General features: G+C 40.4%; 1 protein-coding gene across 12 annotated transcripts in view; it reads left to right on the top strand.

Moving 5' to 3' along the window:
* The window catches only part of mrtfba (myocardin related transcription factor Ba), a 131,880-nt gene that overhangs the window by 99,792 nt on the left and 19,727 nt on the right, over positions 1–12,361 (top strand). For all 12 annotated transcript variants that reach the window (XM_069906236.1, XM_069906231.1, XM_069906229.1 and 9 more), the window contains 3 exons: positions 1,691–1,832; positions 5,959–6,990; positions 9,080–9,196. In XM_069906236.1, the coding sequence (XP_069762337.1) occupies positions 1,691–1,832; positions 5,959–6,990; positions 9,080–9,196 (1,291 nt within the window). The remainder of the gene's footprint in view (positions 1–1,690; positions 1,833–5,958; positions 6,991–9,079; positions 9,197–12,361) is intronic.

The following is a 12,361-nucleotide window of genomic DNA, read 5'->3' as shown; positions in this document are numbered from 1 at the left end:
GGTTTTGCTGGAATGACTTTCCAGCTGATAGAAATACAAACATGCCAATTGTATACCATTTTTGTTTTCTTTTTGCCAATTTTCATTGCTTTGTTTCTGCAGGTATCAATTCTTGGGATATAGTTGCATGAAAATTGTTGGGTTGTAGTTCATGGAAATCGATAAGAGAAATTTAGATATAGAAGCATCATAATCTGCAGACAACTTGTTAGAGCTAGTTGGACTTCTCAGGTGATATTGCATGAACCACAGGAGATTTGCCAGGATATGGAATCTGCTTGCATCACATTTGCCGATTTATATCGTATATACTCATGTAATAGTTGAATTTTGTGGACCAATTTTTATGGTAAAATTTATGGAGTCGACTATTACACTCAAACTACTTTTGACCGAGGTACGTACCTGCATCATTCAAGGCGTCAGGAGTTGTGATGGGTGGCTGGCTGGGACCAGGTGGCAAGTCTGCATTTGAGGTGTCGGGAGCTCAGATGGATAGACAGCCGTGGCCTAGATGAGAGTCCAAATTCAAGGTGTCAGGAACTCCAGTGGCAGGCGGCCAGGGCTTAAAAAAAAAACTGGGTTTGACGTTTACACATGATATGGAAAATATAAGATCTTTGGGCCAAAAATAGGGGTGGGTGTCGACTTTTACACGTATATACAGTAGGTGCTGGAATTGCAACCGATTTGCTGCGATGCAATTAGAGGGACAAGTCAGGGAGAGTTTGTAGCTCAGACAGAGATTGGGCTGTGCTGGACTGGTCCTGTGGGTTCTTAGTTCCGAGCTGAAATCCCAGCAACACTGGATCCCACTTTTGGACACCATGTGGTTGTGATCATACAGCCTTATTTAGCACCATGTAGTTCCACTCACACAGTGGCTGACAATGGAAGTGTATCGAGAACAGGTTTAAGATGAATGGCAAAAGAATCAAAACTGCATGAGGAGAATCTCTTTTATCCATCAAAAACTTTGAGTTCCTCGCTTGAAAGGGTGAGATGTATGTAAATTCAGTTGCATCTTTTAAACACAACGGTGAGGGAGATGGAAGAAAAGAGTTGGATGATTTATGTTGCAGACAGTGGCTGCCTCTCTGTTACAATTTTAAAATAAAAACAATGCTGGAGAAACTCAGGTCAAACATTGTACGTTATATAGCAAAGGTGAAGATACATAACCAATGTTTCAGGCTTGAGCCCTTCATCAAGGAATGAACAAAATTTTATAATACTGTTGGGATATAATTGACTTGGCACAGTATTGTAACAGAGACTAAATCCAAATTACCAACTTCTAGTTACACTGACTGCCACAGAATCTGTAGTCCAGTGCTCAAAATAAATATTTTCTCCATTTTCACATTGACAGGCAAGGTAACTGGAGAGAGTGTAACAACCAAACTAAACCTGTGGATGATTCTCTACAGCAAGATTTGCACCTTGAGCATTCACCTGCCCAGGAATGCCAATGCAGATTAAATTGTAGATGATTTTTTTTTAATGTAATCTTTACATAAAAATTATTTAAATGAAGTTTGATTGGCAAGTACCTTTAAACAAATATCAAAGACACCCAAGGATTATTATGTTATTTATAAATATATATTTATTTATTTATTAATGTGAAGAGTTCTGAATAAACCGTATTTTGTTTTACATTGGTTATTGTACCTGTGTCCTTATCTAGATCATCTAATGATAACCAGATAACCAGCAATATATCCACATCCAACACGCTGGCTAACTGCACACAGGCATCACATGCCATAAGGCATCACACCCCATGCAGAAAGTTGGGATTCCTTCCTTCCAGTCTGGATGATATGAAGGTACAAATGTTAGATAAAATTCAAACTGTATTATGTTCTCTACTTAGAGGTTCTGGTGAGAAGTATAATTATATTTGTTCTATTTTCTGTACGATTTTGATAGAGGACCACATTTATACAAAGATTAACTGCTGCAATGTAAATGAACATGGAGAAAACCTGTTTCCAAATGGTCCTGTCAGCCACACTTTTACTTGGACATCTGTTTCCTATTTAATTTATTCTATTTTGAACAGTTGGTTTTATTCTGAGGCAATTAATAAGTGCCTTTGGATAGCAGCTTGTGCCTTTGCCATTGGGCATAGGATAAAGATTAGATGGTGCTTTACTGCCATCTCCTGTGTGCTTCCAGCCAACAGGTTCAGTTTCATTTTTTTTGTTCTAACCATTTAAAAAAAAAGTTTTTGTTGTGTGTTATTTAGGTTTCTTAATTTTAAAAGATAAAACTTACAATTTCAGCATGTTTAGACTATGTTAATGACAAGAATACTCAAGCAAATACATTTTTGATAATTATGGTTCTAGTTAGAACCATAGAACAATACACACTGAACTATTATTCTCTCTAGTCTCACTGACCTACACCCCTACCATAGTCCTCCATACCTCTCCGATCCATGTACCTGTCCAAATTCTTCTTGTATTAAAATTTAACCCGCAATTAGCAGTTCAACTGGCAAATCCCACCACTCTCTGTGAAGAAGTTCCCCCTAATATTCCCTCCAAACTTTCCCCTTTCACCCTTAACACATGTCCACTGGTCTGTACCTCAACTACCCTCCGTGAAAAAAGCCTACCAGTATTTATTCTGTCTAGACCCCTCAATTTTAAATACCTCTATGCTCCAGGGAATAAAGTTCACATGTCATTTACCTGAAAATGTGAAAAATTGTTAAAGGATACCTGTCTCTCTAATTACCACCCAACCAATCATCGGCAAAGTTATGAATGTTATTCAGTGGGACTTATTCATAATCTGCTCATCACTGCTCTAGTTTGGGTTTCGTCAAATTCACTCCACTTTGGGCCATCACAGCTTAGACTTAACAAACTGAAGTACAGAGTGAGGAGTAAATGACTGCTCTTGGCATCAAGGTAGCATGTGATGGAATATGGTGTCAGGGTATATTGTACCAGTTGAAGTAAAGAAAAATAGTGGGGAGGTCATGAATCATATAAGGATAACTGAGGAGGTAGTGATGGCAGTGTTAAAAAAGATAAAGGTGGACAAATCTCCGGGTCCAGACAATGTATTCCCAAGGACACTCAGGGAGACTAGTGTACAGATAGTGGGGCCATTAACAGAGATATTTAGGATGTCACTGGTCACGGGGGTAGTGCCAGAGGATTGGAGGGTGGCTCCAAGAAAGGGTCCAAATGTAAGCCTGGAAAAGCCAGGTGAGGGGGAAGAGATTTAACAGTGACCCAAGTGGTAACTTTTTTTACACAGATGGTGAACCTGTGGAAAAAGCTGCTGGAGACTGGTACTATGGCAACAGTAAAGAAAAAAAATTGGATGGATACATGGGTAGGATAATTTTGGAGTGATATGGGCCAAATGCAGACGATGGGACTGGTGTAGGTTATTACAAGGCATTTCTGTTTAGAGGGTTAACAAATTAAAGGTAGTATAAGCCAAGATCATTCACAACTGTGGAGAGAACAGAGTTTGGCAGAAACTAGGACCGTGTGTACCCACTTCGCTACTTTTGAAGAGAAGAGAGGAAAGTATTGCTTTTATCCAGGCACAGTTGTGAAGAGTCATGTAAGAGACCGACTTAAAGGAACAGCACATTTTGTGATTAGCAGCCATTTTAAAGCAGCAGCACTTTGAGCTGCAGCATCTGAAGGAACTGTGTACTGGAGTGGCACCGTGTGGTATTGGACAATTTGTTGGTTTCTCCCCGTCCGGAGGAGTTTTGATTCCCACTGTGACCAAAGGAAGAGTCATTTTTGAAGGGGAATTAGAGTACCACACCGTGACCAAAAGAAAGGTCACTTGGACTGACCCACGTCAGGGTTCTGGAAGTATTGTGAGAGTCACTCATTTCGGTTCCCCTATAAAAGGAAAAGGGGAGTTGTGACTACCACTCGTTTGAAGGGACATTCGCTCTGGAAGTAACTTGTCAAAGTTTTGTGAGTTTGTGGCAGTCTTGTCTCTCCCACCTCATTCGTAATCAGTTCCTTGCCTCAATTTAAGAGTCTTTGTGTCAACACTGGAATTTTTAAGACTGACTTTGGAATAACTTTCCAGAATTGTGCCTATGCTGCCATGGTTTTGATATCACACATACAATTAAGTATATCTGTGCATAGCTGGTAGATAAGTTTAGATAAGGTCTATGACATAAGGTGGGACAGTTTGGTCAGAGGGGCAAGTTGGACTGAAGGGCCTGTTTCCACACTCACCTTTCCAGACTCTAGTTGTTGTAATTGGTCTTTGGTTACTGCTTCTCTCCAAAGCAGCATCATTAACCATGCTCAAGAAGCAGCCCGTGATCCCTCTGTTTCAAGCATTGTTCTGACAAATGTACAGCAGACTGCTAAATATCAGCTAAAATCAGTAGTTGTCCTGAGATATTTACTTCAGTATAACCCATGGTCACTGTGAAAATTGCCAGCTGTTTATTAGTTCTGCTATTCAATTTAGGAATTAGACCTTGTATTATAGTGGAGCAGAAAATACTTTTATCTGTCTCTGTGAAGAGAGAAGTGTAAATAATGTGTGTGGGACTTGAGAGCTAAAAGCTTATTCAGAGGCAGGAGAGAACAGGGAGAGAAGATTCTGAAGCCAGCTGTAGGGAAGAATGTAGAGGATTTCTTTTCAATTAAGGTAAATAATTTGGGGGAAAAAAAGATTTGAGTTGTTCTCAACTGAACAGAGTAAATTTGATTTGTAGCCCTATGTAAAACCAACTTAACAATTTATAAAAAGGCATGATCATTCCAGTTATGTTTATTAGGAGGTTTTCTGGGATTTATGAGTGTTTCTGTCTGTTTCATGGTCACACAGCTAGATTTTGCTGTACTATGGGTAACTTCCTGTCCTAAGCAAATACTGTGGATTTGGCTCTAAAGTAGTTACTATCTCATTTCAATGGGCAGGTGATAGTTACACCAATCCAATGGATAGTTATTGACATTGAGCCAGGTGAAATAGCATGCGAAGGCAAGAAAATAACAATTCTTTCCAGTGTTAAAACCAATAATGGGGAATGTGCTCAGAATTCTATTCTGTGCCCAAAAGGTGTTTTTTAAATTAAATAATGAATTGCATTGTTTGAGCAAACAAGGAATTGCTGGATGACCTCAGTGTGTCAGACAGCATCTAGAGGTAGAAATGGTCCATTTTTTGGGTCAAGACCCTTCATCGATAAAAGGGTCCAAACCCGAAATGTTGACTATGTCCATCCATAGATCCTGTCTGATCTGAGTTCTTCCAACAATTCTTGCAATTCCTTCTGAATGAATTGGCTATCAGATTTATCATTAGTTTTTTTTTTAAAAATAACCTGGTACATTTTGCTGTTAATGAACTTCCTTGTGATTGCCCACATGGACTTAACAATTTCTTTTTGCTTTTCTGTGGTATGGGGCATCGCTGACATGAATACATTGAATCTGGAGTTGCACATAGGACAGATTGGGCTAAGAAGAGTGATTTTTTTTCCCTATAAAATTCTAATAACTGATCATTACTCTTGCTAACTTATTCTTTTTATATTCTATACCTATCCTTCCACCATCAACAACAAACTCAATCAGGGACTCATTTAAGGTCTCTTACTTTTGCACTTTATTGTTTGATTTTTTTTCCCCCCTCTTCTGTGTTGCAGTCTGTTTTTTTTTTGCACTACAAAAAAGTGGTAATTTTGCCTTGCTTGCAGGAAACAGAATCTCAGAGTTGTGTGTGATGTCATGTATGCACTCTGACAATAAATCTGGCCGTTACAGCATCTGAGCCAATGCCTTAGTATTTACAATGCTACCCTGCATTGTTATAGTATCATTTCATGTCTACAGATTCCTTTATTAATTAAAATGTCTACCCTCCCTCAAAATTTGAGACTGAACCTGAATATATTTATTCTCGAAATGAATAACCCTACTGGTCTTTGTTGTACAGGTGGCAGAGCTAAAGTTGGAATTGAAGCTGCGAGGCCTTCCAGTGTCTGGTACTAAAATCGACCTTGTAGAGAGACTGAAACCTTACCAGGACTTAAACAACACCCCTATTGCCACGGCAGTAGTAACTGTCTCTACCTCTACTATTACAAGAAATCAGACAACTTCAACATTTCCCAGTGCTACTCTTAGTAGCGCCACAGTGACCACTGCAGCAGCCTTTACCGCAATGTCAAGTAATCATCAGCTTCGTGAGAATTCAGTCTCCCCAACTCCCACCTCTCCATCTCCTTCCGAGCAATCAAGTCTGAGTAATGATGACGGCAATCTCACAGATATGTTTACTGAACTGGTGACCATGGTATCTCCCTCACAGCTTGCAATCTGCACTTCCTCTGTGAATATGACAGTCAATGAAGGAAACGTAGGGGCAGGCATCGGTGCAAGTAATGCTGCTGCCCAACCTGTTGATCTATCGAGGGCGGACATTGACGTCACTGAGAAGGACCAAAAGCTGCAAGAGAAGGAGAGGCAGATTGTTGACCTGAAAAGAAAGCTGGAGCATGAACAAAAGTTGGTGGAAGAATTGAAGATTCAGTTGGAAATTGAGAAACGGTGCCAGCATCAACAATCGGTGAGTGTGAAACAGAGGCATTTGAACCCTTCAATCAAGGAAGAAAGCACTCTCTCCAACTATCCTAATTCAAGGCAGCCCATGGCTGTTCCCAACTTGTCCTTGGGCCTACCAACCAATACTAATGGTGGGGCACAGAGCCAGAATGACATGAAGGGAAAGACCATGCTGATGAAACAAGAAGGGCCAGTATTGGCTTCTGAGCAACAGATTGCAGTCTCACAGTTTTACATAAATACAAGACAAACGCCAACTACCGTCATCACTCCAGCTCAACCTCACGCTTTAATGACCACTCAGACAGGAACTCAGCTCTTGCTTCCCTTGACGATTCAAGTACAGAATTCCAATCTTTCCAGTGACTCTCAGCAGTTACAAACAGGAAATGTTAAATCACAGGTTCGGATTTTGATTTGTATCTATTTTCTGTGTGTTGAACATTCTTCATCTTGTGGAAAAATGTGGTATCCCTATTTTCAGGCTTCATATACCTGTAAGAATGTATTAGAAATTCAAATGCTGGATTATCCCTACAGCACAGTAACAGTTCTGTCCAGCCTACCAGCCCATGCTGCCCTAATACACCATTTAACCTACAAACCCATATGTTTGGAAGGGTGAGAGGTCAACGTACAAACTCCTTACAGGAAGTGCCAAATTCGAACCTGGGTCGCTGTAATAGCTTTGTGCTAACTGCTTTGCTAACAAAAATGGGGACACCTTTAAGAAATTATTGTCCTGGTTTCCTCTTCCAGAATGATGGAACCTAGACAGTGTGTTTCAATTTTAATGCTGCTCTCTGGACAGGCAGCCATGGATCAAAACATTTTACAAGCTCTCCCCACAGCACGTTGTGGATGGAGGGTAATGGCTGATGGGAGAAGACTTCCCTGATTATTAGAATGGGACCAGTGGTGCTCAGTGATCATTTTGGCTCTGAAGTCCCTTGATTAGTGGTAGCTTTTGGGTTCACAGGTCAAAGGATCTTCACTGAGGCCTGATTCTTTTTTTTTCTCCATTAGAAATTACAGAACTACTTTTTACATTTAAAGAAACTCCAGGGATTTATTTTAAATTATACACAGTTGAGTATTTTAAAATTTTACCTTGCAACCGTGTCTGCCTGTCCCGCGTCGGACTTGTCACCCACAAACGAGCCTGCAGCTGACGTGGACTTTGCCCCTCCATTAATCTTCGTCCGCGAAGCCACGCCAAAGAAAGAAGATTCCTCAGCTTATCATGTGATATTTATAAAGGCAGTAAATCATGTTTGATCCAAATTTTTTTCATTATAGGGTCCATAGAAACACACTTGTTGGCCCAACTCATCCAAGCTGACCAACGTGCTTTCCTGAGCTAGTTCTATTTGCCCCCTAAACCTTTCCTATCAATGTACCTGTCTTTTAAATGTTGTAGTTGTACCTGCCTTCATCACTTCCTCTGGCAGCTCATTTTATATACTCATCACCTTCTATTAGAAAACTTTGCTCCTGAGATCCATTTAAAATTTTTCCATTCTCACCTTAAACCAAATTTTAGACTCTCCTACCCTGGAAGATTGACTGTGACTATTCACTTTTGCAATGCCTCTTGATTTTGTACTAGGTCATCTTTTGGCCTGTGGGGTGCAAAAAAAGTCCCATCCTATCCAGTCTCTCTTGTACTTTCACCTGAATAGTCTCAACAACATCCTTGTGAGTCTCTTCTGCACCCTTTTCAACTTAACAATATCCTTCCTATTAGCCAGCAGACCAGGACCTCACACAATAGTCCAAGTGCCATGTCATCAACATAAAATGATATCACATCTCTTGAGCTCAGTCCGATGAAGACAAAATGTGCCAAACACCTTCACCTCCATCTCCCCTTGTCACCACTTTAAGGGAATTATGTACTTGCACTCCCACCTCCTCTGCTCCACAACAATCTCCGGGGACTGCCATTTACTGTGTATTTGGTTTAACGCCAAAATGTAACACTGCTTTAATAATTTGCTTCTTAAATTAAGGCACGATGTTAGTCACCCTCCTGTTTCCCAGTACCTTACTTGTGGCCATTGATGATGCAAATATTTCTGCAGGCCCCCAGCAATCTTTATTTCCCTGACTTCCCTCAATGTTTTAGGATACACTTGGTCAGGCCTTGGAGAAGTATCCATCTTTGAGCTTTCAGACCACCAGCACCTGTTCTTCTGCAATGTTTTTTTTGTGTGTTTCAAGACATTTCTATATTTTCTCCATGAATGCTCTAGTTTCCATGGCCTTGTGTAAATAAGCCTCTCATTGCTGTTGCCATGGTCAAATATGCAAAATATAATGGGGAATTGAAATGTATGGGAGGGAGAATAGGTATTCAAAGACATGGATTACTTGAATGCAACCAAATGGGACAGTCCTGTTGTAATACTGGTTTTGAACTTATTTGTGAGAAGTTGGTGTATAATAATAGGTCACTTTTCTCTGACAATCTGTGTATGTTTATGTTGCAGTCTCATTCACATACCCAAGCACCAACACCTGCACAGACTTCAGGATCTCCAAAGCAACCACAAATACAAGATCCTGTGTCCTTGCATAATTTGACCCAGAATGCACAGATGCAAAAGGTTTGTAATTTCAACAAACTTGGGTAGCATTGGAGTACAGTAAGTGGCATGGTTCGGAGTAAAAAAGAATAGATACAATTCTTATTTGGGTTAAAATAGAAATTGATAAAATAGGAGAGAGGAAATCTGAAGATTTTGTATATAAACGGGAATTGAAATTATTATCTGTGGAGAGGGAAGCATCCTTGTTGAAACATTTGCTTAACATTGGAATAAGGTAAGTAATGAAATTGGAACGAGGAGCACTCCCCTACCTAAAATGCCTTTTGATACAAAATCAACTTATATAACCATAGACAGAACAGGCCAGTTTGGCCCTACTAGTCCATGCCAGAACAAATCCCCACCCTCCTAGTCCCACTGACCAGCACATGGTCCATACCCCTCCAATCCTTTCCCCTCCATGTAATTATCCAGTCTTTCCTTAAATGTAAATAACATCCTTGCTTCAACCACGTCTGCCGGAAGCTATTCCACATCCCAACCACCCTTTGCATGAAGAAATTTCCCCTTATAATTTTCCCCCTGCCATGGCCTCTGGTTTGAATCTCCCCCATTCTTAATTGAAAAAGCCTATCCACATTGACTCTCTCTGTCCCTTTTAAAATCTTGAACACCTCCATCAAATTCCCCCCTCAATCTTCTACGCTCCAGAGAAAAAAGCCCCAGGCTGCGCAACCTTTCTCTGTAACTCAAACCCTGACATCCTGTCAACATTCTCGTGAACCTTCTCTGCACTCTCTCTATTTTGTTTATATCCTTCTTATAATTCGGTGACCAAAACTGCACACAGTACTCCAAACTTGGCCTCACCAATGCCTTGTACAATTTCATCATTACCTCCCTACTCTTGAATTCAATACTCTGATTTATGAAGGCCAACATTCCAAATGCCTTCTTCATCACTCTATCTACCTGAGTATCAACTTTGAGGGTACTATTTACCATACCTCCTAAATCCATTTGTTGCTCTGCACTCCTCAATTGTCTACCATTCAATGTATATGACCTATTTAGATTTGCCTTTCCAAAATGCAGCACTTCTCACTTATTCGTATTAAATTCCATCAGCCATTTCTCAGCCTACTCCTCTAGCTTTCCTATATCTCTTTTTAAGCTACGGTAATCTTCCTCACTGTCCACAATACCACCAATCTTTGTATCATCTCCAATTTACCACCCCTTCTTCCAAATCGTTAATATATATAAACAATAGTGGACCGATCCCTGAGGAACTCCACTAGTCACCGGCCTCCAACTTGACAAACAATTTTCTACCACTACTCTCTAACACCTCCCATCCAACCATTGCTGAATCCATTTCACTACCTCCTTATTTATACCTAATGCCTCCACCTTTTTTCCTAACCTCCTGTGGGGAACTTTGTCAAAAGCTTTACTAGACAACATCCACAGCTTTCCCTTCATCAATCTTTTTTGTAACCCCCTCAAAAAACTCTAAGGTTTGTTAAGCATGATCTACCCCTGACAAAAACCATGCTGACTACTACCAATCGATCCCTGTTCTTCCAAATATTTGTAAATGCCATCCCTCAGAACACTTTCCATCAACTTTCCCACCACAGACGTCAGGTTTACATTTGGACCCTTTCTTGGAGCCACCCTCCAATTCTCTGGCACTACCCCTGTGACCAGTGACATCCTAAATATCTCTGTTAATGGCCCCACAATCTGTACATTAGTCTCCCTGAGTGTCCTTGGGAATACATTGTCTGGACCCGGAGATTTGTCCACCTTTATCTTTTTTAACACTGCCATCACTACCTCCTCAGTTATCCTTATGATTCATGACCTCCCCACTATTTTTCTTCAACTGGTACAATATTTTTTTCCCTAGTGAATACCGAGGAAAAGAAATTATTTAAAATTTCCCCCATCTCCTCTGACTTCTCACTCAGCCTACCCTCCCTATCTACAAGGGGTCCAATTCTATCCCTCACTAATCTTTTACTTTTAATGTACCTATAGAAACCCTTTGGATTTATTTTTACTCTGTCTGCCAAAGCCTCTTCATGACTCTTTTTGGCCTTTCTAATTTCTTTCTTAAGATTTTTTCTACACTCCTTGTAGTCCTCCTTCAAATTCTCAGCACCCTGCTGTTTATACCTCTTGTACACCTCCCTTTTTCTCCTAACCAAATTACTAATATTCCTCGAAAACCAAGGCTCCCTAGGACTTCCAGCCGATCCTCACTGGGACATATCTACTCTGTACTCTCAAAATTTCTTCTTTGAATATTCTCCATTTTTCATTTACATCCTTTCCTGAAAAAATCATGTCCCACTCAATACTCCCCAAAGCCATTCTCATTCCTTCGAAATTTGCTTTTCTCCAATCCAGAACTTCAACTTTAGGCTCTTCTTTGCTCTTCTAGAGTTGTGATCACTAGACCCAATTTGTTCTCCAACATTAACCTCAGACACCTGACCTATCTCGTTCCTTAACAGGAGATGCAGTATTACATCATCCCGAGTCGGTTCCTCTACGTATTGATTAAGAAAACTTATCTTGCATACGTTTGACAAACTCTCACCCATCCAGCCCTCTTCCTGTATGAGTATCCCAATCAATGTGAGGGAAGCTAAAATCTCCCATGATCACTACCTTATGTTTATTACACATATATGCTATCTCCTTACAAATTTGTTCTTCCAATTTTCTTGGCCCATTTGGTGGTCTATAATACACTCCTATTAGTACCCTCATGCCTCCTCCACCCCTCAATTCCACCCAAACAGCCTCACTGGACGATCCCTCCAAACCATCCTGCCACCTCACGACAGTAATGTCCTCCTTAACAAGCAGAGCAACTTCTCCTTTTTTACCCCCTGTTCTATCACATCTAAAACATTTGTATTCTGGAATATTTAGTTGCCAGTCCTGACCTTCCTGTAACCAGGTCTCACTAATTGCCACAACATCATGATTCCAAGTGCCAATCCATGCTCTAAGCTCATCTACCTTGTTCACTATGCTTCTTGTATTAAAGTACACGCATTTCAGAGAATGACCCTCACATATATTCCCTATTCTACCTTTTACCTTAAACTCCATCCTTCCTTTGTTATCTTTATCATTCTTAACTAGGTGACCATGCACCCTAGACACTGCTCGCAAACTCTGCTCCCCACCCCTCCCTGCCAA

The sequence above is a fragment of the Narcine bancroftii genome, chromosome 12 (assembly GCF_036971445.1).
Source record: "Narcine bancroftii isolate sNarBan1 chromosome 12, sNarBan1.hap1, whole genome shotgun sequence".
In the NCBI taxonomy this organism is placed as follows: Eukaryota; Metazoa; Chordata; class Chondrichthyes; order Torpediniformes; family Narcinidae; genus Narcine; species Narcine bancroftii.
Note: the sequence above shows the minus strand (reverse complement) of the source record. Positions and strands in the feature narration are given on the sequence as shown.